Source organism: Sus scrofa, chromosome 4 (assembly GCF_054392235.1).
Source record: "Sus scrofa isolate SSC_HxYL_T2T_F1_AM1 chromosome 4, Sscrofa_HxYL_maternal_Yorkshire_Landrace_v2.0, whole genome shotgun sequence".
Classification (NCBI taxonomy): Eukaryota; Metazoa; Chordata; class Mammalia; order Artiodactyla; family Suidae; genus Sus; species Sus scrofa.
Window position 1 is genome coordinate 115,653,125 of NC_139386.1, and position 27,587 is coordinate 115,680,711.

At 52.8% G+C, this 27,587-nt stretch overlaps 2 protein-coding genes across 8 annotated transcripts; both read right to left on the reverse strand.

Annotated features, from left to right (window-relative positions):
* Positions 1-303: 303 nt before the first annotated feature.
* On the reverse strand, positions 304-9,366 carry LOC780435 (glutathione S-transferase mu 2). 3 transcript variants are annotated; one of them, XR_014842873.1, is made up of 9 exons: positions 9,247-9,366; positions 8,902-8,977; positions 8,419-8,483; positions 8,040-8,121; positions 7,839-7,939; positions 7,377-7,485; positions 7,021-7,116; positions 6,825-6,935; positions 3,543-4,075 (listed from the first exon to the last, which is right to left on the reverse strand). XR_014842873.1 is itself a non-coding variant. In NM_001078684.1 (8 exon segments), coding segments are annotated over 8 exon segments (657 nt in total). In that variant the 5' UTR covers positions 9,283-9,361; the 3' UTR covers positions 3,961-3,985.
* LOC146404207 (glutathione S-transferase Mu 1-like) lies at positions 3,543-21,535 on the reverse strand. Of its 5 annotated transcripts, XM_085023707.1 has the most exons (10): positions 21,416-21,535; positions 21,071-21,146; positions 20,590-20,654; positions 20,211-20,292; positions 20,013-20,113; positions 18,885-18,980; positions 18,689-18,799; positions 12,025-12,203; positions 10,305-10,371; positions 10,005-10,063 (listed from the first exon to the last, which is right to left on the reverse strand). In XM_085023707.1, exons 1-8 carry the CDS (start codon positions 21,449-21,451, stop codon positions 12,102-12,104), a joined length of 669 nt encoding a protein of 222 aa, XP_084879833.1. In that variant the 5' UTR covers positions 21,452-21,535; the 3' UTR covers positions 10,005-10,063; positions 10,305-10,371; positions 12,025-12,101. The 5 variants fall into 5 exon arrangements, with proteins under 5 accessions (XP_084879835.1, XP_084879832.1, XP_084879836.1 ...); XM_085023709.1 differs by lacking the exons at positions 10,005-10,063; positions 10,305-10,371 and adding an exon at positions 3,543-4,606 and having other exon boundaries at positions 11,414-13,364; XM_085023706.1 differs by lacking the exon at positions 12,025-12,203 and having other exon boundaries at positions 9,804-10,063.
* Positions 21,536-27,587: the final 6,052 nt, after the last annotated feature.

Sequence of the window (27,587 nt, forward strand, 5' to 3'; positions counted from 1 at the left end):
AAGGTGGTAGGTATATGAAGACAGATGAGGCGTTCCCATCGTGGCTGGGTGGTTAACAAACCCGACTAGTATCCAGGAGGACGCAGGTTTGATCCCTGGCCTTTCTCAGTGGGTTAAAGATCCAGAGTTGCCTTGAGCTGTGTGTGGTGTAGGTCGCAGGTGCAGCTCACATCTGGCGTTGCTGTGGCTGTGGTGTAGGCCTGTGGCTACAGCTCCGCGATTCGACCCCTAGCCTGGGAACCTCCATAGGCCACAGGGGCGGCCCTAAAACGACAAAAGACAAAAAAAAAAAAAAAAGAAAAAAACAGATTAGAGGAACTTTAATAAACCAAATGGCTTTTACAAGTTAAAATGCAAGGTTGGTAAACTACAGAAAAATAAGCTTACCATGAGCTCACACTTGATACACTTGATAAGGAAAGAAAGGTATGAACCCAGTATTCAATAGAGGCATGGGGGTCGAGAAGGGGGACTTTAGCTAATCCCTGTGAAATCGCAGACTCAGAGTCTGCCCATCTCTGCTAAGTGTCGGGGCTGGGAGGGTCTGTCACCCAAGACCTGCAGAGCTCAGTCCCTGTGGCAGGTGCTCCCCAGCCGTGCTGACCTTGCTGGTCCTCGGGGCTCCAAGCTGAGGGTCCAGACTCAGGATGCAGCTCAAGGTCAGGTGGATTCCCTGATCAGTTTGCCCACAGGGAGGCAACGGTGGCCTCGCAAACATACACGGGCTTCACCCCATACCTCCTTATGGTTTCCATAGCTCATGAAGGAGTTTTCATGCTGAGTGTCATACATCTTCAGCTTGAGACAGAAACATAACTGGGTTCCATGGAGAAAATGACTTTTCTGACTAACATTAAAGAGAATACCAACATTGAAAATAGGTAGAACAGATACTGTAGTGTCAGGATTCCTGCATCCACTTGTTCCTTTTTTGGAAAAAACGGTGACTGAAATCCTGCCATAGAGCAGGCACTGTGGGTAAGACCATCCTGCGTAATAAAGCCTGGAAGTCAGCTGGGAAAGTCAAGGAGAGACAAATCACACTGGATCTACAGGAAAAGACTGGAACACATCCGGTAACTATCTAGAGTCTGTGGGCAGGTGGATGGCCGATATGTACAGATTTTTAAGTGAAATGTTAAGGGAGAAAAGAGCAGAACCTGAGAGTGCATGCACACACCCATTACATCTGCGCACAAGTGGGCATGAATGAAGATCAAACGAATATTTGAAGTGACCCCCCCACCCAGAGCAAGTATAATTGGCTTAAGAGCTCTACCTTGAGCACCCACAGTCTCCCAGGGGCTGTTCTAGGTGTATGCTGTTCTGCTGCCAACACTGGGCACAAGAGAGACACCAGGAACAAGAGAAACAAAAATTGCTGCCCTCCTGGTATTTATGCCCTATGGGAGAATAGATGAAATACACAAGCAACGGAACAAGACAATGCCTGTGTATATCACCTGCGGGAACGGGCACCATCTTAGCTGTAGGACTCTAGGGGGTCAGGTATGTGTACTTTCATGCAATCACCACCCAGACCAAGATAGGGAACTGTCAGGAATTCCCACCGTGGCAGAGCAGAAAAGAACCCAACTAGTATCCATGAGGATGTGGGTTCGATCCCTGGCCTCGCTCAGTGGGTTAAGGATCCCGTGTTGCCATGAGCTGTGCTGTAGGTTGCAGACACGGCTCAGATCTGGCGTTGCTGTGGCTGTGGTGTAGGCCGGCCGCTGCAGCTCCAAATTGACCCCTAACCTGGGAATCTCCATATGCCACAGGGGCAGCCCTTTAAAAAAAAAGCAAGATAGAGAACTTTCCAGCACTGCTCCATCACTGGTCAGCTGACCTCTGACCTCTGTCGCCTTGGAGTCATCTTGCCTATTGGTCATGTGAAGGGAATGAGGTAGTCAGTACTCTTTTGTGACTACACCCTTCTGTGCATTTGTGTCTGTGGGAATCACTGTGGCTGTTGCTGTGTGTTGCAATAGCCCTCCCATTGTCATTGTAGGGTGTGTATTGTATAGCCTTCCGTCATGTGACTAAGGGGTTTGTAAGAACATATCACCGTTCATGGGTCCATTGTCACTCGCACTGAATCACATTTGAAACGTTGCTAGTTTGCGGCTTCTTAGAATAAAGCTTCTTTGAATATGACTGTCCCTGTCTTTTGGAATGCATGAGCATGAGCACACAGCCCTATTGGTATCTGACAAGGCAGGGGTTCCAGGGGCAGAAGGCCTTACACACTACTGGTTTCCCAAAGGAGGTGTCCCACCAGCGGTGAATGATGGTTTAAGGTACTCCTCGTAGTCAAGACCTGTTGTTGGTCTTTTACATTTGAGCCTATGTGGGGATATCCTTGGATTAACGTTGCTCGTAACTTCTCCAAATCCGGTGATGTCAGGCACGCTTCCCTATGCTTCTTGACTTTTGGGAAAGGCCGTTCCAGACTTGGGCCTTTTGATCATTGGGTGATAGGCTTGGCTATGCATTTTTGGAGATGTGTCCTTGGTAATTTGCAATAGATTTTCCCGGCTGAGCCTTGTCTACATGCTGGACCCCCAAGCCAGCAACTCTATAGAGTAGCACACTTTGGGAACACCTGAGCTCCTAGAAACTTCCTCTTAAGCAGACCGCTGGCCCACGTGCTTGGAAATTGCTTCCAGAGGATGCAGTGCAGAGGACGCATGGTGACTGGTCGATCAGAGACAGGAAACATATACCTAGGATGTTCACGGAAGGGTGTGAAGTAGGAACCAACAGTCCCCAGATCCGTACATTGACTTAAGACTTGGATACCCCGCAATGGCAAAAGGAAGCAAAAAAAATATATATATAAGCATCTTCAGTTAAAGAAGAAAAAAAAAAAGGCCATCTACCAGAGAGTCACGGAAGACGGGCCTCACCCTTCTCGGAACACCGCTGAATTCTAGAAGCTCTGACTCCCTCAGAGGTCTGGGAGCTTCATCCTAGAATGTATGCGCAGCCAAAATCCTAGTTCAGTGTCCACGAGCACGACATTTCCACATATGCAAGGACTAACGCCACTTACTCGTGAGGAGCTCAGAAAATGCGGGCAGACAAGAAGGTCCCGAGTGGCAGCTGTGCAACAGCCGGGACAGGGCGCTTTGGGGGCGTCTGAGGAAAGAGTGCAGACAGGATCCCAGACATTACAGAGGTGCTGAAGCCACACGTCTGGAAGGACAAAGACTCCTGTCCCTGCCACAGGGGATTCCCAGCACTTCTGGCCTCACCCACAAAGACACACGGCGCTACAGAACCATGAGCTCTTCACAACCCAGGACGAAGGAAGGAGAAACGGTGGCTGCGGAAGAGGCCGCCCTTCTACAGAGCGTGCCCGGAGGATTCCTGCTCGAGGCGTCCCCAACAGGAACAAGAAATCTCAACACCCCTCAAGCCCAGACAGCATCGCCAGGCACCCGCCTAAGACAGTGTCCCCACTCAGGCCCCAGGAAGCAGCAGGGCTGCTTGGAGAGCTCAGGGGGGCCCGAAGGGAAAAAAAGATACCACACAGCAGGTGTGAGTGAGGCTTTACTGCTGATCAGGCAGGGCTGGGTGGGGACCACACTGGGGGAGCAGGGCCTACATGCCGGGTCAGGGCTGGTCTTCAGGGCAGGGCTGGGCAGCTCAGGACTGAGCCCCACAGGCAAGGGCCAGGCTCCACACGTCAGGCCTGAGCTCTCCAGGTCAGGCTGCTCACAGCAGGAGCAAGCACAGAAAGGAAGGCGGGTCTGGTTGGCCTCAGAGCAGAAAGGATACCTTCAGCCGCTGACTTCACGGCAGAAGGGCAGGAGGCTGCAGAGCGCTCAAGATCCTGGTGAATGCGGCCTGGGAAAGGCTTAGGGGCCACGTGAGGCCTGATGGGAACAAGGAGGACAAGCAAGACGTCTGGTCGTGGGCTGCAGGGAGGGCCAGCTGTCCTCCAGGGCCTACTCCTCACTCCATCTCCTGCTTCAGGGCACTACTTGTTGCCCCACATGGCCATCTTTGAATACACGGGGTGTGGCAGGAAGCGGCTGGACCTCATGTAGGCTGAGATCCTCTCCAGGCCCTGAGGGTGGGAAGAGAAGCTCAGACGTCAGGGTCAGCGGCCCCTGGGACTCAAGAGGCTCCACTCCAGACAGACACCGAGTTCGAGAACCTGGGCGTGCCCTTCCTCGTGGGGTCAAGGGGTCCACAAAAGACAGTCTTCCTGGGGTTCCTAGTTCTGGTCCGTTACCTCTTCAATGCCCTGTAACTCATGTGGTAACGCTTCCCACCCAGGGACACGTTCCACTGTGCTGGGTGCTGTATATCCTCCAGAGGTGATGACGGCAGGCATAGCTCATTCTAGCCCACGTCCAATTACTGTGCTTCACAGATGGTGTGTCTTTTCCAAATGGAAGCTTTCGGAGTTCCCGTCGTGGCTCTGTGGTAATGAACCTGACAAGTATCCATGAGGATGCAGGTTCGAACCCTGGCCTGGCTCAGTGTGTTAAGCATCCAGCACTGCTGTGAGCTGTGGTGCCACTTGTACCCACATTGCTGTGGCTGTAGTGTAGGTGGAAGGCTGCAGCTCCGATTCAACCCCTAGCCTGGGAACCTCCATAGGCTGGGTTGTGGCCTTAAAAAGACAAAAAAAAATTAAGCTTGATATCAACCCTGCCTTAAGCAAGTTGATCAATCCCATTTTTTCAACAGCATTTACTCACTTCCTGCCTGTGTCACATGGGATGATTTTCTCAAAAACTCCCCCTTTTTCGTTGTGATTATGTTTGCTCTGGTGATTTGTATTCAGCCGTCTTTGATGTTGCTACGGCAAAAGATTACACTCAGTGAAGGCTCAGATGATGGTCAGCATTTTTCAGCAATAAACTATCCTTCAAGTAAGGGAGTACACACTTTGTTTAGACCTAATGCCATTGCACATCCTATCGATGGCGGTTCAGTGTAAACACAACTTTGCTGTGCCCTGAGAAACAAAAAAAGTAATGCGACTTGCTTCACTGCAACAGTCACCGTGTCGTGGGTGTCCACAGCCAAACAGAACAACTGCAATCTACCCAAGATACGCCTGGGGGTTGAGAAGGTCCACACAACTAACCTGAGTTCGTCTCCTGCATCAGGAGGGAACACCAGGTACCCAAAGAGGAAGCCCTTCCTCGTGTTCAGGCATCTAATCAGTTATACCCCGGAATGCAGCCCGGCTCTCTCTCCAATCCTGTGCTCTTGGCCGGGCACTACCCACAAGAGGACCTGTCGTCTGCCTCACTGCTCGCAAACTTGCTCCATTGTCAGAGGGAAGCTTCTAGACCAGAGGGATGCCTAGACCAACAAAGACCCACACAAAGTGCCAGAGCAGCTTGCAGCACAGAACAGGTCGCATCCAATGACTCAGCAAAACCTGGATGAAAGGTGAGAGGAGGATAAGGAGCGGCCAGGTCAGGCCAGGCCAGGCCGACTCTAATCAGTCCACTTCAAGGACAGAGTCCAACTGCCCCGCCTGGCACCTGAGCCCCGTCTCAATGGACCCCAACCTACTTCATCTGCCACTGCAGCCACCCAGGCAGTAAGACACGCAGGGGTGTCTGTGCACTATCTTCCCAAGATGAAGAGTGCCCGGGAAGCTGCAGGGGTGCAAAGATCCTGGGGCTGCCTCTACCCACAGCCCAGGCCCCAACAGGCCACACGGCAGCTCCCTTGCCTGCCAGGCAATCATCTCCGCTCTTACAAAATGCTCAGGCCACAAGCCTGGAGCAGAGCCAGAAGGAGCCAGAAAACAGATTTCAGGATGGGCATGGCAAACACACTGCAGGCTGCAAAACCTACTGCACCAATGCCTCAAGTGCCCAAATCTGTCAAAAAGCAAACTTTGCTGCTCGGCCACTGGCGGACTGAGGGTGATGGGTGATGAGCTGGGAGGTGAGGGCAGCCTGGGCTCCCCCAGCACCAAGGTGGCTGCACGCGCCACACACCTCGGGGGTCCTGTGTTTCTCCAGCTGCCCTGAGCCCCAGAGGGAGGGCACCAGAGCTGTGGGACGGCGGCATCCCCCCTGGGCCTGACACAGTGCCTCCTACAGAGGACAGGGTCAGATCAGTGACTGTGGCGACGGTCCCACCTCTGAGATGAATCTTGGTTTAGTGGAAGGCAGAAGGAAAGGGAGACGGGCAGGGAAGGAAAGGGCCCACAAGAAGAGACACAAGGCCCGCGACAGGACAAACTCCTACGTGGGCATGTGCTCAAAACACAGCACTGCTGCGTCCTGGGAATCTCAGTACAAGCCCGGGGTGGGGGGGGTCTGATGGTTACAAAGCTGTGTGGGAATCAGGAACAATATTGTTCGTGGCTTCGATATTTAATACCAATCCTTCTGTGTCTCAGGTCTACTAATGCCAATGCCATACCAACTCTTGAAGGCTCTGCTTCATCCACACTGTCCAGAGCTGTAGTCCAGACAAGACAAGGACCTGAGCGGTTCATGTCAGCACAGGAGAGGGAGAGCCACTGACAGCTGTGCTTAGATGCCAGATGCTCTCTCTGCCTGGGAGCCCAGCGAGCCTGTCCTGGCTCTTGACGTTCGGCAATTACTGATCCTTTCAGCTGAACCCCTGATCTCTAATATGGGGGAGATCATTCTGCGACCCTGGAGGAATGCCGTTCACATCAAATTTGAGATATGGAAAAACCCAGAGCATAGATTCTGATGTGGCAGTCTGCAATGAACGCGAGCGAGTCTTCATTTTCCCTCCACAACGAGGCGAGCATCAGGGAGAAGAGGGAAGACAAAAGAGATAAGTAGTGGGGGCATCAGGAGACTCACCTCAAAGCGGCTGAGGAAGGCTTTCAGGTTTGGGAATTCATCCAGGCACTTGGGATCAAATATGCGGTACAGGTCAAGGACATCGTAAGCCAGGAAATCCACATAGGTGAGCTGCAGAAAGGCAAAGCGTGCATGGGCACCAAACGCCGAACCTGCGAAAAATGACAACCCCGGGTCCCCAAAGCCATCCCCTTACCTTGTCCCCTGCAAACCAAGGCCTCTTCCCCAGAAACTCGGAGAAGGGCTTCATCTTTTCAGGGATCTCCTTCAAGTACCCAGGCTTCAGTTTCTCCTGAGGCACAAAACAGCTGTCACCACCCTCACACACAGACTCCCTGGCACACAGCAGGCCTCCCAGGGCTGGGCCGGATCCCAGCTGCCAGCGAGCAGCCACGTCCCCCGACGGCACCTGTTTCGGTGCCCAGGCTATGCTTTAACCCACTGTGGTCATTAGAGTCCTACTGGGTCCCACCTCCACCTGTGAGAGGGGAACGGAAGGCAAAGGGCAAAGCCACACTGTCCCTGAACCCGTCACCACTCAGCTCCAAACACCTGCCATGGGTCAGACCAGCAGCGCTGTGAGACCTGGCAGAGCTCAGGCCTCAGCCCTCAGGCACATCAACACTCAAATGATTCGGGAAGGAAGAGCCTCTACGAAGCACTGCAAAGAGGGGGTAGAAATGCTGTGGATTCCTGAGCAGTTTCTGGACAGTAGAGGAGAATCTGAGAGGCTGAAAGGAAGGAGGGAGAGGAACCAAGCTGGACCCTGTGCTGCCTCCTGGGCACAAGGGCTGACGCCTGAGATGCCCAGGAGGAGGCACTGGTCTGACGCAGTAAACACCCTGTCCAGGAAATGGGAACTGAGAGTTTCTGTTTCACACACGGCGGGTTCTCGGGGTCACTCTGGGGACCACATGGACTGGCTGGGTGGGAAGTAGTTGCCAGAGTTCAAATGGCAAAAGAACCAGTGCACATGGGACCCTGTCCAGCCCAGCCCAGTGGGAGGGGACTCACAAAGTCAGGGCTGTAGCAGATCCTGGCCATCTGCAAACGGACATCCATAGCTTGGTTCTCCAAAATGTCCATTCGAATCTTCTCCTCCTCTGTCTCCCCACCTGCGGCCACACCCCAGAGACACACCCTCAGTAGCTCACTCTGGCCAAGGCCAGGGCAATGCCACCTGGTCCCCTGCCCCAACCCCCTAGCCCTACTCACACATGTTGTGCTTGCAAGCAATGTAGCGCAGGATGGCGTTGCTCTGGGTCAGCTTGTGAGCCCCGTCAATTAAGTAGGGCAGCTGCAAGAACAACAGGCACAGGTTGCTCGGACCAACTGCCTCCCCTGCACCCTCCCTTCAGCAAGGGCACAGGTGACACCTGGCACTCACACAGCCTGGCCCATGGGAGCCACTCCACTATCTACCGAAACACGAAGGGAGGAGCTGGGACCAGGGCATCATGGAAAGATGGCGAAGAGCACCAGGAGCTGAGACCGTGAGCACAAGGCACCAGACCCTGAGACCGCTAAGCTGGCAAAGGAGCTGGAGAGAGACACCGTCCACTCTCCCCCACGGCAACCCAGCCCCCACACCTACATTGGGGAAGTCCAGGCCCAGCTTGAATTTGTCACTCAGCCACTGGCTTCTGTCATAGTCGGGAGCTGTGGGAAAGGAGATGCAGTGAAACAACCCTCCCCACACACCAGCCCTCCTTCATGGGGACCTGCCACCGAGTCAGAGGCAAACCTCCTGGAACAGGTGGATCTGGCATCTGAACCACTAAGACTCCCATGGCAGCTCTGGGGGAAAATGCGCTTAGGAGGATTTGGAAGCTACACGAGTAAGGCTTACTAAGCGCCTGGGCAACCTCTTAGGGGAACCCATGCCCAGGGCTGGTACAGGCACCCAGCCATGGACTCTCACGTCCTGCCTTGGTGGCCAGCTGCACCCCCAAAGGGTTTGGGAAAGGGCAGACCCCTGTGGCAGCTGGTGGAGCCTGACAGAGGCGGGCCACAGGGGTCAGGACATGGCATGCCTGGCCCGAACCAGCACGACCTGAACAGAACAGGATGCCATTACCGTCCCCCAACGTGTACTTCTTCTCCTCGTAGCTGGAGTCTGTGTACTCCAGGAGCAGGCGGATGGCGTGGGCCAGCTGGGAGAGATTGTCATGACAGAGGTCAGAGGCGAGCTCCCACTGCAAACCTTTCTTAGTTCCAGGTCACCTCCCCGACACCCCAGCCGCCCTCCCCACCCACCCACAGCTACCCCTAAGCAGCTCAGGCTGAGGGAAGGGGCTCCCCTGCAGCAGGACCCACAGAAGCTCCTGGTAGAACAGGCTCCCAGTTGCGCAGCATTTCCCCAGCCGCGCATTTCCCACCTGCCAGCTTCCTCCCCACCCGCCCCAGTGGACCCCTCGCTCACCCCGCGGATGTCCCAGTAACCGAGGATCATCGTCATGCTGCTGCTGTCTGAGCTCCGAAGGGAGAGGCTGCAGGGAAGCTGCCCTGGAAATTTCTCCCCTGACCCGCTCGCTGGTGAAAGGAGACAGGAAACTCCCGCCCCTTCCTCGGCCCCGCCCCTCGTCGGCCCCGCCCCCAGGGCCTCCCTCCGCGCTGCCCCAGGGAAGCCGCCCAGGAGCACCCGCCCCTCCCAGCAGCTGCAACTTCAGAGGCAAGTTCGCGCACCCGGAGGAAACCAGCCACCTGGCTCAAGCTCCCCTGCTTCCCACCCCCGATGGACCTGCGAAGTCCGGGACACTGGCAGTGACCCCGGAAAACCGGCTTGAATCCTGACACCACCAAGGCTCCCCACCTCCCCTCCACTCGCTGGCCAAGCTCCGCTTTAACCCTGGGCCGCAGAGTTCCCACGGGCTCTGGGAGGTTCTGACTGCCAAGTGAAAACCAAGACTGGTGCCCCTCAAGCCCAGGGTTTAATCTGCACCTGTTCTAGGAAGATTGGGAGCCCAGCCAATCCTAACGTTCCCCCCCCCCCCACACACACACACACCTTAAAATCCCTGAGAGCAGCACGTCTTCCAGAAAAGACTATTAGTGGCAGGGGAAGACCTACCCACCATGAGGGCCCCCAAAGGACACATGGTCTCACTGTTCTCCTCCCAGGGACTGGGGAAGACCCAGCCCTCCAGTCGCGAAGCTGAGAGTGGTCATGATCAAATGGCACTTTATCAAGGACGTTTGTGGTCTACTCATTAGTGTGAATCCAGATGCAGAACCAGGCCCTGCAGAGAGAGATCCCTTTGCAGTTGCTGTCATGTCCCAGGAGTGTGGTGGGAATGTGACAGAGGGAACAGGAGCTGTCCTCTAAATGGCAGGTGCTACTCTAGCTCCAGAGAGTGGCCACAGGAGGGTGACAATCCAGCAGCCTGCAGGACCCCCCCACCCCCCAGGACCACAGTCAGAGCAGACCCAGCACACTCATGACACACGTGGTGCCCATGTTCCCACAAAAGTGCCAGTCACCTGCTTCGTAGTTGTAGTTTTCGTGACATACTATGGAGTTTTCACGCTGAGTTTTATCCATCATGAGCTTGGAACAGAAACAGGACCAGATTCAACTGAGAAAATGAGTTGTTTTAACTAATATCGAACAGAATGATAACAATTAAAACAGGTGGAACAAATACTGTCATGTTAGGATTCCTCCATCTAGTCATTCTTTTTTTAAAAAAAAAAACACTGGTTGAGATCCGGTCATGCAGCAGGCGCTGTGCGCCAGACAGTCCTGGGTCCTAAAAGCTGGGAGTCAGCCGGGAAAGACAGGGAGAGGTTTTGAAAATATGGAGGCGATGTTAAGTGCTCAAACCCTCAGAGGCAGAGAGAGGGAGGGAGGTGAAGGCAGGAGAAAGAGGCCGCACCTGGTAGGACAAGGGCCTGTGGACACAGGGATGCGCCCAGAGCAGCGGCAGCTCCTTCCCAAGGAAGAGGGACAGTTCTACACCGGGAGGGCCAGGCCCTCAGACTCAGGCCCCGGGGAGCAGCCCAGGGGGCCCGGCAGGCATGTGAGAGGCAGCAGGGGGCAGTGGGGAAGCTGGAGAGGGGGCCGAAGGCCTGATGCAGCCAGTGGTTGCCCTGCTGAAACTCAGTCCCAATGTGGCCACGACTTCCGGATTTCCATGTGCTCTCTCTTGGCGCTAGATGTTGACAAGGCCTGATGTTTTGGGGAACCCTGAGCAGGACATGGCAACCTGGAGTGTCCAGTGTCCAGGCAAGCAGGCTGCCTCTGGTCTGACTCTGCGCTGCATCCCACAATTCCCTCCAGCTCTACTGTTGACCTTCCGAACTCTCAACGTAAATTAAAAGTCTGTACAAAAGAGGAGCTGCTGTGGCTCAACGGTAACGAAACCCACTAGTCCGTGAAGACATGGGTTCCATCTCCAGCCAGGCTCAGTGGGTTAAGGATCCAGCATTGCCATGAGCTGTGGTGTAGGCCGGCAGCCATAGCTCTGATCTAACCCCTAGCCTAGGGACTTCCATATGCCATAGGTGCAGCCCTAAAAAGTCACACACACACGCACACACACACACACACACACACACACAAAACTCTTTATTAAATAGCCTCAGAATACAAAACAACACGTTAGAAATAAATACCAACAGCAGTGTTAAAAGGTGTATTTTATGTTGCTTTTTAAAAGTTTTTTAAAATATTACAATATTTTTAAATCTGAAAGTAAAATAAAGATCACAATTTATAAGATGCTGTGATAGTGGAAGACAGAAAATAAATGCTCTGCATGTTTATAGTTTTACAGCAACGTGGGATGTGAGCCACATCTGTGACCTACACCACAGCTCACGGCAACCTCAGATCCTTAAACCACTGAGAGAGGCCAGGGATTGAATCCACAACCTCATGGATGCTAGTCGGGTTCCTTAACCACTGAGCCTTGACAGGGACTCCTCTCCCTGTTGTAGCTAAGACTCCAGCCTGTGCCTTCACAAGGCCAGCTCTGCCACCCAGCCGCTCTTTGAGGAACCTGCCAATCAGATCGTACCTGAGAGCGCTGCGGCTTTGCAGGTGTCCTGATGGAAAATGCTCAGCCCCTCTTTACTGCACAGATGGGCTGGCACTTTGGCCCAGCAAACTAGGCCTGCCCACTGCAGCCCAAGTTATTTCAGAGCCAGCTACAGTCTATGAAATGCTTAACTTACACAGACCCAGTGGCTTCCCCCATACCTGCAGGCTTAATCTTCTGAACGTTCTCCTGGATCCCCAGGGCCTGCGATAGGTGTCTCCAGAGCTCTGAATCCCAATCATGCCTGTAGAGTTTGCCAGGCTTTTGGTCCTCTTGTGTCTTGGTTTTTATTTTTTGGCTGCACTGGTGGCATGTGGAAGTTCCCAGCCCAGGGACTAACCTGTAGCACAGCAGGGACCAGAGCCATGGCAGGGACAGCGCTGGTTGCTCAACTCACTGTGCCCCAGGAGAACTCTGCCAGGGTTTTAGCTAAAGATAATACTTTCAAATTTCCAACATTATTGAACACACACTGTCTGCGAGGCAGTGTAACAGATATGAGAGATAAAATCACATAAGACACGGGTTCTCTCCTGGATGAACGTGTGGTCAAGTTGGAAAGGAAAACAGGTATCACAATGAGGACAACACAGCGGGTGTTTTACTGAGATAAGGTCCTAAGAACACAGAGGAGGGGACTCTAAAGCAGAGGATCCCACCCTATCAGTGGACTGCTCAACCCCCTCCCCCAGCACCCAGGAGCGCTTGACCATGACACAGAGTGCTACCAGCCCACAGGAGGCGTCCCGTGACTGCTGAATTAAGGTGGGAACCAGGCCCCCTTCTGTAGAGACCCCATGCTAAGCAACAGAGGTGCCTGCAGTGGAGGTAGAAGGAGCAAGAAACATTATCATCCTCCCGTTCCCAAGCCTCCACCACACACACCTGCCTCCCCATCCACGGAGCCCTGCAGTGGACGACAGAAGGGAAAATGGACCACCCCACACCCAGCACAGGCAGTCGTGCGTCCAGAGCACCAGGAGGGCGTAAGACAAGACACAGCGCGTGTGATTGAGGCTTTACTGAGGACCAGACAGGGCTGGGCAGGAACCACGCTGGGAAGCAGGGCCTGCACACCAGGCCAGGACGGGTCTTCGGGGCAGTGCTGGGAGCTCAGAGCAGAGCTCCATGGGCCAGGGGTCTGGCTGGGCTCCTCCGAGCAGAAGCAACCATGGAAGCATAGAAGGGTTGGCTTTAGTGCAGGAGGGAAAACATGGGGCTGGGGGAACAGGTTGAAGAAACGTGGGGAGCTGAAGTTTAAAGAATGGATGGAAAGGGGGCTGGGAGGGAGAAAAGGGGGCCAATAGGGCATCTAGAATGACTAGAAGGGCAAAGAACGGGGCCTGGGCTGCAGGGAGGCCACCTGTTCTCCAGAGCCCCAGTCCTCCGTCCATCTCCTGGCTGCAGGACACTACTTGTTGCCCCACATGGCCACCTTCAGAAACAAAGGACCTGGGAGGAAGCGACTGGACCTCATGTAGGCAGCGATCTTCTTCAGGCCCTGGGAGGGGGGAGGGCAAAAAGAAGGCCAGACTCAGGTCTGCTGCCCCCACTGGGGCTCATGCAGATCCACCCAAGTTTAGAACCCAGGTACTGCCCTTCCCCAGGGGTCAAGTGTTGCGGGGGGGAAGACAGTCCTCCGGCTGCCTTGCTCTGAAAAGGTAACTCTTCCAACTTCCTGAAATTCGTGTGATCCCTAAGGAAGGCTTCCCACTTATACGAAGACTCTGCCCAGTGCCCGGTGCCATGGACCCACTAGAGATGAGGACGTAGGTCTAGAATCGCCACGCAACGACCCTCTGGGCAGGGTTCTATTGTCAAAATGTATCAGGAGGCAACTAGGCACAGAGACGTTAAGCACCTCCCTCGTGCTCGCACAGCTCCTAAGGAATGCGGCTAGAATGCGGCTGGGCTCTCTCTCTCCAGCCTCAGCTCTTTCGGCTGCATGCCCTTCTTCACAGTTGGGCACTAAAAGGACAAAGAGGCTCGCTCATCATCAGGTAATACAAAGGGTTAAGTCTCAAACCCAGGGCAGTTGCTCACCAACAGTGTGCTGGGAGGGGAACTCAGCATGGAAAAAAACAAAACAAAACAGGCTGAGATATGCTGTAGATACATGGCCCCTGGAGAGTCAAGATGCAGATCTAAGGAGGAATTCCAGTGACACCAGACTGGCACAACTTCCCCTACCTAGGAAAGCACTGAGACCATCAACTTGAGATAGCTGCCTTTCAGTGGTCGGCGGTGATCTCTCAGCAAGCTGTGGGATTGCCTGCATGTATTCCTGGCCCTCTTCCCCTGCCTCTTCAGAGCAGTTCCTCGGAGCTACGCTCAGAGGCTTTCTCCTGGGCTAGAGTCCTCAGGAAGGTCCCCGAATAAAACGGAAACTCACTGCCCTTACACTGTGTGGATTTTCTGTCCAAGGGACAGTTCTGACAGCTACGAAGGAACCCACAGGAGACTTCTTCCGTTCACCTGAACTACAAGGATGTGGAGCCTTGTGCCCATGCACCTGTCTTCATGGCCAGACAAACATGTAGAGTCTCTCCCGGTCTCATCACCCATCTGGGTTGAAGATTCTGAGTTTTCTTCATTGGTGAATGAAGAAGGTACCTGACTTCTCAGTCGAGAGACAGTGAAAAAGGACCCAGTTGGGAAACACGGGGAAGATTCAGTCTGCATTAATAAGTAAGTGGCTAGTTGGCTTTTTTTTTTTTTTTTTTTCCTCTATGCTTTTTCGGGCCGCACCCTCAGTATATGAAAGTTCCCAGGTTAGGGATCGAATTAGAGCCACAGCTGCTGGCCGACAATGCCAGATCCAAGCCATGTCTGTGACCTACATCACAGCTCACGGCAAAACAGATCCTTAACCCACTGAGCGGGACCAGGGATCGAACCACATCCTCCCAGATTCTAGTTGGGTTTGTTTCCGCTGAGCTGCAGTGGGAACTCCTGGTTGGCGTCTTAACAAGGGAAACTCACTCATTAAATTAAAGAACCCCCCAACCCCTGCCCCCCGTGCCGGGGATGCACACGAAGGTCAACCATCCGATCACCGGGCTCACGGTGCTTTTAAACCATGAGAGGGAGAAACTGAGACGTGTCCAAGAGCTGCAATGACTATGGGGACACCGAGGAGGTGTCCATCAGGACACCAGCCCACCAGACGCAGTAATCGATAGTAATTTCATCCTGAGAAACAGACTCTGAAATGGGAAACAAAGCTTTCCAAGCAAAAGGAACATTGCTGTGGCTGCGGGGTAGGCCGGCACCTGTAGCTCCGATTTAACCCTATCCAGGGAACTTCCATATGCCACACGTGGGGCCCTAAAACGCAAAAAAAAAAAAAAAAAAAAAAAAAACCCAACCCAGCAAAAGAGCCAAGAAGGTAAAAGATTACACTGATTACACTGAGATACCTGAGCAGCAATTCCCTGGGGCAACAGTTAGGTCAATTAATTCACTTGATTAAACAAAGGGCCAGGGTCTGGGCTCATCCCTTACTGGGGTCCTCCAAGCCTTTTATACAGAAATGGATTAAATAGCCAGGGAATCAAAAGGAAAAGTTTCTGGGACTCCTCATGGGACCAAGGTTGCTTCACAGGATCCTACTGAAGACTATGGTTAAAGGTATAAGAGTTAACAGAACTTAGATGAAAGTTTATTAAAAACCGGTGTAACTGGGAGTTCCCGCTATGGTGCAAGGTTAAAGATGCAGTGTTGTCTGAGCAGCGGTGTGGGTTTGATCTCCAGTCCTACCCAGTGGCTTAAGGACCCGGCTTACTGCCAGAGCTGTGGTGTAGGTCACAGCTGCAGGTCAGATTGGATCCCTGGCCTCGGAACTTCCATATCACAGGTGTGGCCAAAAAAAAGGGGAATTAAAAACACACTGGTAAGAAAAAAAAAAAAAAGAAAGAAAAAAAAGAAACGAGTTCCCATCATGGCCCAGTGGTTAACAAATCCGACCAGGAACCATGAGGTTGCGGGTTCCATCCATCGCCTTGCTCAGTGGGTTAACGATCCGGTGTTGCTGTGGGCTGTGGTGTAGGTTGCAGATGCGGCTTGGATCCCGAGTTGCTGTGGCCCTGGCGTAGGCCAGAGGCTACAGCTCCAATTGGACCCCTAGCCTGGGAACCTCCATATGCCACGGGAGCTGCCCAAGAAATAGCAAAAAGACAAAAAAAAAAAAAAAAAAAAAAAACCACACTGGTGTATTTGAACAGACTTTCTGTCAGGTGGTTACATCTCTTTTGCTGGGTTATATTGTGCAGATGGACAATATGTCTCATCGGGGAACGCCTCCCTGCAGGTAGCATATGATGGGACATATAAAAACATTAGTTAAAATAAAGGAAACCAACAGCGTTACCCTAGCCCGCACGCTCGGAAGTAAAACCTGGGGTCTGATAATTAGGGACTAATAAAAGCAATAGTGGAGTTTGGGTTGGATTTTTTTTTTTTTTTTTTTTTTTTTGTCCCTAAGGTAAACTGGTCTGAGTTGATTTATGTGCTCAGAAAGAGGGCTTCTGTGAATCACCTTGTGCAAACATCTCAAGGCATGATGCACTGATCCCTAAAGTTCTAGAACCTAGAAATCGTCTGATTTCTAGTTTAGTTGGAAATGTTCCCACTGATAGAAAGAAACACACGAACGAAAATGGGAAAATCAGTCATTCGATATCACTTAGGCGGCAGCATCCCACTGCAACGACCCATAAGAGGGCACCCTGAGAGGAATTCACAATGGCCCAAACCACGATGACACATCGGTCCTGTGGATATCGGGGCCCCTAGAGACCTAGGATGCACATACAGGAAAGAAGTTCAGTGGCTCCAGATTCATACATCTTCCTACACAGAGAAAAGCACGAAAATCATTAACTTGAGATCGTTTTCTCTCTTTTTTTTTTTTGGTCACGCCCACAGCACGTGGACGTTCCCAGCCCAGGGACCAAGGCCATGCCCCAGCAGCGACCCAAGCTGCTGCAGTAACAACCCCAGACTCCAATCGGCTGCACCACAAGAGAACTCCGGGATACCTGTTTTTCAATGATTAGCAGGAAGCGTTGCCCCAAAGGCATGGTGACTGCAGGTACTCCCCAGCCAACGAGTCATACACCTCCAGGCTCCTGCTCTACTTCCTCAGAGCACTTCCTCGGACTCACCCCAGACACTGACTCCTGCACTGCAGTCCTCCGTAAGGGCCCCCAGTACAACGAAATCTCGCCACTCTGAAGTTGGGAGGTTTTTTCCCCAGGCAACACCTCACCCCAAGAGGACTTGTTCTCCTTCTGCAAAATGCACACTCTTTTTCAGAAAAGGCTCCTGGGTTCCCCAGGTTGGCCTTTGGAGGGAACTCGAGCAGAACAAAGGGGCTCAGGAAGAAGACAGATCTCACACAATGACGCAACACAAACCTGGATGAAAGGCCAGGCCGACTCTAATCAGTCCACTGCAAGGACAGAGTCCAACTGCCCCGCCTGGCACCCGAGCCCCATCTCAATGGACGCCTACCGACTTCATCTGCTGTTGCAGCCACCCAGGCAGTAAGACACGCAGGGGTGTCTGTGCACCATCTTCCCAAAATAGAGAGTGAGTGTGCAGTAAGCTCCAGGGAGGCAAAGATCCTGGGGCTGCCTGTACCCACAGCCCAGGCCCCAGCAGGCCATGCCGCAGCCCACCTCTGGCCCCATCTTCCCTGCCAGGTCTTGCAAAATCCCCAAGGTTGATCAGCATGGACCAGAACCAGAGCTGATGAGAAGTAGCTGAGAAGGCACATTTAAAGATAGGAACCAGAAACGGATTGTGGGCGGAAAGACCTACTGGACCAACGCCTCAAATTCCCCAATCTGTCACAGATCTGCTGACTTGGGTGTTTGGCTTCTGGCTGACCGAGGGTGACCGCTGATGAGCTGGGAGGTGAGGGCAGGCTGGGCTCCTCCAGCACCAAGGTGGCTGCACGCCACACGCACCACACAGCTCCGTGGTCCTGTAGTTCCCAGCTGCTCAGAGCCCCAGAGGGTGCGCCCCAGGGTGTTACTTCTGCACCCCCCTGTCCCCAAAACGGTGATGCCGACAGTGGACAGGGCCACACCAGTGAATGTGACTTAAAAGAAACATGTGATCCCACCTCTGAGACAGAATCTCGGGTAATTGGAAAGAAAACGGAAGGAGCAAAGAAAGACGCAAGGGGCTGACCAGAAGAGACAGGAAGATAAAATCCTTCAAGGAAGGATCCTACCTACGTTCTCAAATCCAGCATCAACCACAGTCCTGGGAATCTCAGCACAACCCCTGATGGAAGGTGATAAATACAAAGCCCTCTGGGAACCTGGAGAAAACACTGTCTGTGACTTTGATATTTCATGCCAATCCAACTGCGTCTCACTTACTAATGCCAACTGCCTACCAACTCTTGAAGGGTCTGCTTCACCCACACTGTCCAGGGCTGTTATGCCAGAAGAGAAAACAAGGCCCAGAGCCTTTTCTGTTCAGCACAGGAACAGGAGAGCCCCTGACTGCTGCCCAGAGACGCCGCTTGCTTGACTGGGAGCCCGGCACAGCCTGTACGGGCTCTGTGACCTTCAGAAATAACGTATCCTTTCAGCTGAATTCCTTATCTGCAAAATGGGGGGATAATTCTTCCACACAATGTTGGAAAGATTAACTGTGACACAATCCATGTAAGAGGCTGAGCAGAGACCTTAGCACAAACCAAGGCCTCAATGAATGGTGCATATACCTCACTTTTGTTTCAGCTAAGCAAGCACCAGGGAGAGGAGGGCAGAGAAAAGGTGTGAACAGTAGGGGCATCAGGAGACTCACCTCAAAGCGGCTGAGGAAGTCTTTCAGGTTTGGGAATCCATCCAGGCACTTGGGATCGAATATGCGGTACAGGTCAAGGACATTGTAAGCCAGGAAATCCACATAGGTGAGCTGCAGAAAGGCAAAGCTTGCATGGGCACCAAACGCCGAACCCACAAAAAATGGCAACCCCGGGTCCCCAAAGCCATCCCCTTACCTTGTCCCCTGCAAACCAAGGCCTCTTCCCCAGAAACTCAGAGAAGCACTTCAGGATTTCAGGGATCTCCTTCAAGTACCCAGGCTTCAGTTTCTCCTGAGGCACAAAACAGCTGTCACCACCCTCACACACAGTCTCCCTGGCACACAGCAGGCCTCCCAGGGTTGGGCCGGATCCCAGCTGCCAGGGAGCAGCCACGTCCCCCGACGGCACCTGTTTCGGTGCCCAGGCTATGCTTTAACCCACTGTGGTCATTAGAGTCCTACTGGGTCCCATCTCCCACCCGTGAGAGGGGAACGGAAGGCAAAGGGCAAAGCCACCCTGTCCCTGAACCTGTCACCACTCAGCTCCAAACACCTGCCATGGGTCAGACCAGCAGTGCTATGAGACCTGGCGGAACTCAGGCCTCAGCCCTCAGGCAGATCAACACTCAAATGACTCAGGAAAGAAAGGACTTCTCTGAAGTTCTACAAAGCAGGTAATAGAAATGATGTGTGAGGAGTTCCCAGTGTGGTTGGGTGGGTTAAGAAGCCAGCGAGTACGCATGAAGATGCAGATTCCATTCCTGGCCTCGATCAGTGGGTTAAGGTTCAGGGGTTGCCACAAGCTGGGGCGTAGGTGGCAGCGCGGCTCATATCAGGTGTAGCTGTGGCTGTGGTGTAGGCCGGCAGCTGCAGCTCCAATTCAACCCCAAGTCTGGGAACTTCCATATACCACAGATACGGCCCTAAAAAGGAAAAAAAAAGAAACGGTGTGGATGCCTGAGCAGATTCAGCACAGTTGCGGAGAATCTGAGAGGCTGAAAAGAAGGAGGGAGAAGAATCACGTAGGACCCTGTGCTGCCTACTGTACACGTGGACTGATGCCCGAGATGCCCACGAGGAGGCGCTGGGCTGATGCAGTAAACACCCTGTCCAGGAACTGAATTCCCACCTGGGGAGTCTGGACTCTATGCTAGGATCGGTGGGATCTTAGAGATTCCATTTCATGCACCGGAGGTTCTGAAGGTCACTCTGGGAACTCTGTAAAGAGTGGCGTGATGGATCTATAGCTCCAAGGAGTTCAACTGACAAAAGAACCAGTGCACATGGGACCCTGTCCAGCCCAGCCCAGTGGGAGGGGACTCACAAAGTCAGGGCTGTAGCAGATCCTGGCCATCTGCAAATGGGCATCAATAACCTGGTTCTCCAAAATGTCCATTCGAATCTTCTCTTCCTCTGTCTCCCCACCTGCAGCCACACCCCAGAGACACACCCTCAGTAGCTCACTCTGGCCAAAGCCAGGGCAATGCCACCTGTTCCCCTGACACCCCCCAGCCGCACTCACACATGTTGTGCTTGCGAGCAATGTAGCGCAGGATGGCGTTGCTCTGGGTCAGCTTGTGAGCCCCGTCAATTAAGTAGGGCAGCTGGAAGAACAACAGGCACAGGTTGCTCAGACCAACTGCCTCCCCTGCACCCTCCCTTCAGCAAGGGCACAGGTGACACCTGGCACTCACACAGCCTGGCCCATGGGAGACACTCCACTATCTACTGAAACACGAAGGGAGGAGCTGGGACCAGAGCATCATGGAAAGATGGCGAAGAGCACAAGGAGCTGAGACCGTGAGCACAAGGCACCAGACCCTAAGACTGCTAAGCTGGCAAAGGAGCTGGACAGAGACACCGTCCACTCTCCCCCACGGCAACCCAGCCCCCGCACCTACATTGGGGAAGTCCAGGCCCAGCTTGAATTTGTCACTCAGCCACTGGCTTCTGTCATAGTCGGGAGCTGTGGGAAAGGAGATGCAGTGAAACAACCCTCCCCACACACCAGCCCTCCTTCATGGGGACCTGCCACCGGGTCAGAGGCAAGACCTCCTGGAACAGGTGGATCTGGAATCTGAACCACTAAGACTCCCATGGCAGCTCTGGGGGAAAATGCACTTAGGAGGATTTGGAAGCTACACGAGTAAGGCTTACTAAGCACCTGGGCAACCTCTTAGGGGAACCCATGTCCATGGCTGGTACCGTGAGCACAAGGACTCTCACGTCCTGCCTTGGTGGCCAGCTGCACCCCCAAAGGGTTTGGGAAAGGGCAGACCCCTGTGGAAGCTGGTGGAGCCTGACAGAGGCGGGCCACAGGGGTCAGGACATGGCATGCCTGGCCCGAATCAGCACGACCTGAACAGAACAGGATGCCATTACCGTCCCCCAACGTGTACTTCTTCTCCTCGTAGCTGGAGTCTGTGTACTCCAGGAGCAGGCGGATGGCGTGGGCCAGCTGAGAGAGATTGTCATGACAGAGGTCAGAAGTGAGGTCCCACTGCAAACCTTTCTTAGTTCCAGGTCACCTCCCCGACACCCCAGCCGCCCTCCCCACCCACCCACAGCTACCCCTAAGCAGCTCAGGCTGAGGGAAGGGGCTCCCCTGCAGCAGGACCCACAGAAGCTCCTGGTAGAACAGGCTCCCAGTTGCGCAGCATTTCCCCAGCCGCGCATTTCCCACCTGCCAGCTTCCTCCCCACCCGCCCCAGTGGACCCCTCGCTCACTCCGCGGATGTCCCAGTAACCGAGGATCATCGTCATGCTGCTGCTGTCCGAAATCCGAAGGAAGAGGCTGCAGGGAAGCTGCCCTGGAAATTTCTCCCCTGACCCGCTCGCTGGTGAAAGGAGACAGGAAACTCCCGCCCCTTCCTCGGCCCCGCCCCTCGTCGGCCCCGCCCCCAGGGCCTCCCTCCGCGCTGCCCCAGGGAAGCCGCCCAGGAGCACCCGCCCCTCCCAGCAGCTGCAACTTCAGAGGCAAGTTCGCGCACCCGGAGGAAACCAGCCACCTGGCTCAAGCTCCCCTGCTTCCCACCCCCGATGGACCTGCGAAGTCCGGGACACTGGCAGTGACCCCGGAAAACCGGCTTGAATCCTGACACCACCAAGGCTCCCCACCTCCCCTCCTCTCGCTGGCCAAGCTCCGCTTTAACCCTGGGCCGCAGAGTTCCCACGGGCTCTGGGAGGCTCTGACTGCCAAGTGAAAACCAAGACTGGTACCCCTCAAGCCCAGGGTTTAATCTGCACCTGTTCTAGGAAGATTGGGAGCCCAGCCAATCCTAACGTGCCCTCCCCCGCCCACACACACACCTTAAAATCCCTGAGAGCAGCACGTCTTCCAGAAAAGACTATTAGTGGCAGGGGAAGACCTACCCACCATGAGGGCCCCCAAAGGACACATGGTCTCACTGTTCTCCTCCCAGGGACTGGGGAAGACCCAGCCCTCCAGTCGCGAAGCTGAGAGTGGTCATGATCAAATGGCACTTTATCAAGGACGTTTGTGGTCTACTCATTAGTGTGAATCCAGATGCAGAACCAGGCCCTGCAGAGAGAGATCCCTTTGCAGTTGCTGTCATGTCCCAGGAGTGTGGTGGGAATGTGACAGAGGGAACAGGAGCTGTCCTCTAAATGGCAGGTGCTACTCTAGCTCCAGAGAGTGGCCACAGGAGGGTGACAATCCAGCAGCCTGCAGGACCCCCCCACCCCCCACGACCACAGTCAGAGCAGACCCAGCACACTCATGACACAGGTGGTGCTCATGTTCCCACAAAAGTGCCAGTCACCTGCTTCGTAGTTGTAGTTTTCATAACATACTATGGAGTTTTCACGCTGAGTTTTATCCATCGTGAGCTTGGAACAGAAACAGGACCAGATTCAACTGAGAAAATGAGTTGTTTTAACTAATATCGAACAGAATGATAACAATTAAAACAGGTGGAACAAATACTGTCGTGTTAGGATTCCTCCATCTAGTCATTCTTTTTTTTAAAAAAAAAAAAAACACTGGTTGAGATCCGGTCATGCAGCAGGTGCTGTGTGCAAGACAGTCCTGGGTCCTAAAAGCTGGGAGTCAGCCGGGAAAGACAGGGAGAGGTTTTGAAAATATGGAAGCGATGTTAAGTGCTCAAACCCTCAGAGGCAGAGAGAGAGAGGGAGGTGAAGGCAGGAGAAAGAGGCCGCACCTGGTAGGACAAGGGCCTGTGGACACAGGGATGCGCCCAGAGCAGCGGCAGCTCCTTCCCAAGGAAGAGGGACAGTTCTGCACCGGGAGGGCCAGGCCCTCAGACTCAGGCCCCGGGGAGCAGCCCAGGGGGCCCAGCAGGCATGTGAGAGGCAGCAGGGGGCAGTGGGGAAGCTGGAGAGGGGGCCGAAGGCCTGATGCAGCCAGTGGTTGCCCTGCTGAAACTCAGTCCCAATGTGGCCACGACTTCCGGATTTCCATGTGCTCTCTCTTGGCGCTAGATGTTGACAAGGCCTGATGTTTTGGGGAACCCTGAGCAGGACATGGCAACCTGGAGTGTCCAGTGTCCAGGCAAGCAGGCTGCCTCTGGTCTGACTCTGCGCTGCATCCCACAATTCCCTCCAGCTCTACTGCTGACCTTCTGAACTCTCAACGTAAATTAAAAGTCTGTACAAAAGAGGAGCTGCTGTGGCTCAACGGTAACGAAACCCACTAGTCCGTGAAGACATGGGTTCCATCTCCAGCCAGGCTCAGTGGGTTAAGGATCCAGCATTGCCATGAGCTGTGGTGTAGGCCGGCAGCCATAGCTCTGATCTGACCCCTAGCCTAGGGACTTCCATATGCCATAGGTGCAGCCCTAAAAAGACACACACACACACAAAAAACTCTATATTAAATAGCCTCGGAATACAAAACAACACGTTAGAAATAAATACCAACAGCAGTGTTAAAAGGTGTATTTTATGTTGCTTTTTAAAAGTTTTTTAAAATATTACAATATTTTTAAATCTGAAAGTAAAATAAAGATCACAATTTATAAGATGCTGTGATAGTGGAAGACAGAAAATAAATGTTCTGCATGTTTATAGTTTTAAGAAGAAAGAAATATGAACTAAGTCTTCAAGCATTTAGGCGGAAATTCAGTTTAAAATAAATAATATGTGGAATTCTATGTCTACATGTTTCAGCCACCCTCGCTTTGTGTTTCTAGGAACATATTTATTTTATCTAGATTATCCAATTTGTTGGCATATGGTTATTGGTAGTAACCTGTTATAGCATTTTTACTTCTGTAGAAGCAGTAGTCCTGTCCCATCTTTCATTTCTGATTTTAGTAATTTGTATTTTCTCCCTTTTTTCTTTGTCGGTCTCTTTAAAGTTTTGTTACTTTAATTAAGCCTTACAAAGAAATGTCTTTAACCTTTTCATTGATCTCCTCTATTGTTTTCCTATTCTCTTTTTTATTTATCTCTGCTCTAATCCTTATTATTTCCTTTCTTCATCTAGATTTGTGTTTAGTTTATTCTCTTCCTAGTTCCTTAATCAGTAAAGTTTGGATGTTGATTTGAGGTCCTCTTGTTTTTTTTTTTTTTTGCGGGGGGGGAGGATGTAGGATTTTATGTTGGGGGGTTTTTCTGTTTTGTTTTTTTGTTTTTCATTTTTTTGGGTGTGGTTTTGGTTTTTCTTGTTGCTTTTTAGGCCTGCACCTTGGCCTATGTAAATTCCCAGGCTAGGGGTGGAATCACAGCTCAGGATCCCCAGCCCAATGAGCAAGGCCAGAGACTGAACCCATGTCCCCATGGATGCTAGTCAAGTTTGTTACCACTGAACCACAATGGGAACTCCGAGATCCTCTTGTTTTTAATGTAGGCATCTATAGCCATAAATTTCCCCTTTAGCACTGCTTTTGCTGTGTTCCACAAGTGCTGGCATTCTGTGTTTTTATTTTCATCCATCTCTAATATTTTCTGACTTCCTCTGTGATTTCTTCCTTTCTTTCTGGCTATGCACATGGCATGTGGAAGTTCCTGGGCCAGGGATCAAGCCTGTGCCACCACAGCGCCCCAAGCCACAGCATGATAACCCTGGGTCTTTAACACACTGAGCCATCAAGGACGCCTCCCCTGTGATTTCTTCTTTGACTCATTGTTTAAAATGTTTTACTTTCCACAAATTTGTGGATTCTCCGGTTTCCTTCTATTACTGATGTCTAACTTCCTTCATTGTGGTTGAAGTAGATACGTGATGTGATAGCCAGGAGGGGACAAAGAAAAACTAGACAGAGCAGGTTTGGGCAGCCTTTACCTGGTGATCACACATGTCTGGGGCTGGAGCCAGGCCAGCTGCTGCAGCCGACAGCAATAAGGGGCCCAGCTGGCCATGAGGCCTCCACGCCAAGCTGGCATTGGCCTGGCAGGGCGGTGGAGAGCACTTCAGGGTTAAGTACAGCAGGTGAGAGGTAGGCTGGGGACCTAGTCACTGAACAAAGATACTACCCTTCAGTGACCCCGACAGCAGAAGAGAATATGCAGCTGGGGCAAGTGCACGGATCTCATTGAAGGGTGCTAGGTAGCTGAGGCCTAAGGACACGTGGAACTCGTCAGGCCTCCAGGACCAGTTATACTCTGGAGTGGAAGGAGCAGCTGGCTTCTTGCAGGCAGAGCCTCTTCTTTAGGCCCTGAGGGTGCAGAGGAAGAGCCTGCCACAAGCTCTGGAACCCACCAGAGCACGAGCACTGAAGGCCCAGACAGCCCAGGGAGACCAGCGACAGCTGTGCACTCTGGGGTTAACAGTGACAAAGAAGATGGCAACTGAGAACAAGATCTGGGCTTTTCTCCCAACCTCTTTGCAACCAAAAGGGGAAACTGAGGCACGCTGGGGCTAGGCAACTTTCTCATGCTCACATAACTAGGAAAGACTGGACTGCAGCCTGGCCCTGGCTCCCCCAAGGTCCATGCTCTTCCCCCTGCGCTCCCCTCACCGCCCCCCAGCCACCACCTGCCCCTCAGGAAGCCTCGTCACTAACTCCACCTCATGGGGTTATTCTTCGGTATCACAAGGAGGCTCACAGCTCCTTAAGAGCTGCAAACCCAGGAAGGACCCTAGAAGAACACAGGCGTTCAAAACATGCCCGGGCCACTTGCAAGAGAGGCTAAATGACTCCGCAAAACCCGGGTAAAGGTGGATGAGGCAGGTGGACCCAAGAAGCTGAGAGGCTGGGCCGGGCCAGGCTCCAACTTCGCCTTTTAGAAGAGAGAGTACAACTCCAAGCCGGTTTGGGGACTGACTCTAATTTCCTCCCTTGCCCCTGTAACTTTGTCTCCTGGTCTCTGAGGCAGAACAGCTCTCAGATGTGGAATGAGAGCAGAGGATTCAAGGATTCATCGTGCCCCCAGAGGCTGGAAAGATGAATGGGACTCATCTTCTAACACTGAAACCTTCACTCCACTTCCTCCCACGCTCACCTGGATGGAGTTACCAATCCTCCCAGCCTCGGCTCTCCTCCACCCGCCTTCCAGGAAGAACCTCCTGGCTGGAAGAAAGGACCTAAACATCCGCTGGGCTCCCTCGGGCAGAGGCTGGCCCCAGGACGTGTCCCACCACCGGTCTTCTCGGCGTCCTTGTCCCTGAGGGGCCACCATCAACAGGATGGAAGCTCCCACGGGCCTGAGCTGCAGCTGGAGCACAGACCTCTTCCTGGACATCCCTTGGAGGGGCTGAGAGGGCGGCTCCACCCACCCTTGCCACCTGGCCTGCCAGGTGCTCTGAGACCTGGGAGATGCAGCCTCTGGCTAGAAACTTGGAGGGAAGAAGTGACGTCTGCTTCTGCCTCTCAACCTCAGGGGTCTGAAACACCAAGCTCCTAGAAGCCAAATGAGAGGGTGGAAGCAAGAGCGGGTTGGTGTTGGGGAGAAGGTTCTCGAAAATCCAAAAGGATTTAGGTGAGGGAGATATTTGCAGAGAAGTGAGCCGCACTAATCCGGGCAGGCTTTGATCTATAAACATGTAATTATCCTCTTGCTTTTCCCTTTGTTAAAAGTCCCAACTCTGCAAGTTCCCCAGTGGCTCAGAGAGTTAAGGATCTGGTATATTCACTGCTGCAGCACGGGTTTGATCCCTGGCCTGGGAGCGTCCACATGCCACTGACACAGACCAAAAAAAAAAGTCCCGATTCTGCTAGTCACTCATTCAACAAACATTTTCAGTACTTCTCTGTGCTAGCCTCAGTGGATGACTCTGAGAATGCAAAGAAAAATCCCTACCCTCGAGAAGCCTGTAGATTAGAATTCCGTTGTGCCATGTAGGACCCACCAGCCGCGTGTGGCCACGAGGAGCTTGAAGTGTGGCTGGTGCCAGCGAGGAACTCAAATCTTTATTTTATTTAATTTTGAATAGATTAACTTTTAAAGCTGATACTTAACAACAAAACAGCAAACAACCCAATTGAAAAAAGGGCAGAAGACTTAAGCAGACATTTCTTTCTTTCTTTTTTTTTTTTTTTTTTTTTTTTTTCCTGCTTTTCGGGCTGCACTCATGGCATATGGAGGTTCCCAGGCTAGGGGTTGAATCAGAAGTAAAGCTGCTGGCCTACCCCACAGTCACAGCAACACCAGATCCAAGCCACATCTGCGACCTACACTTCAGCTCATGGCAACCTCAGATCCTTAACCCACTGAGCGAGGCCAGGGATCAAGCCTGGATCCTCATGGATACCAGCCAGGTTCGTTACTGCTGAGCCACAACAGAAACTCCCTAAATAGACATTTCCTCAAAGAAGACGTATGGATGGTCAAAAGATGCTCAACATCACTAATTATTAGAGAAATGCATATTAAACCTACAAGGATGAGGTACCACCTCATACTTGCCAGAATGGCCATCATTAAAAACTCTATGAATAACAAATGCTGGAGAGGATATGGAGATATGGGAACCCAC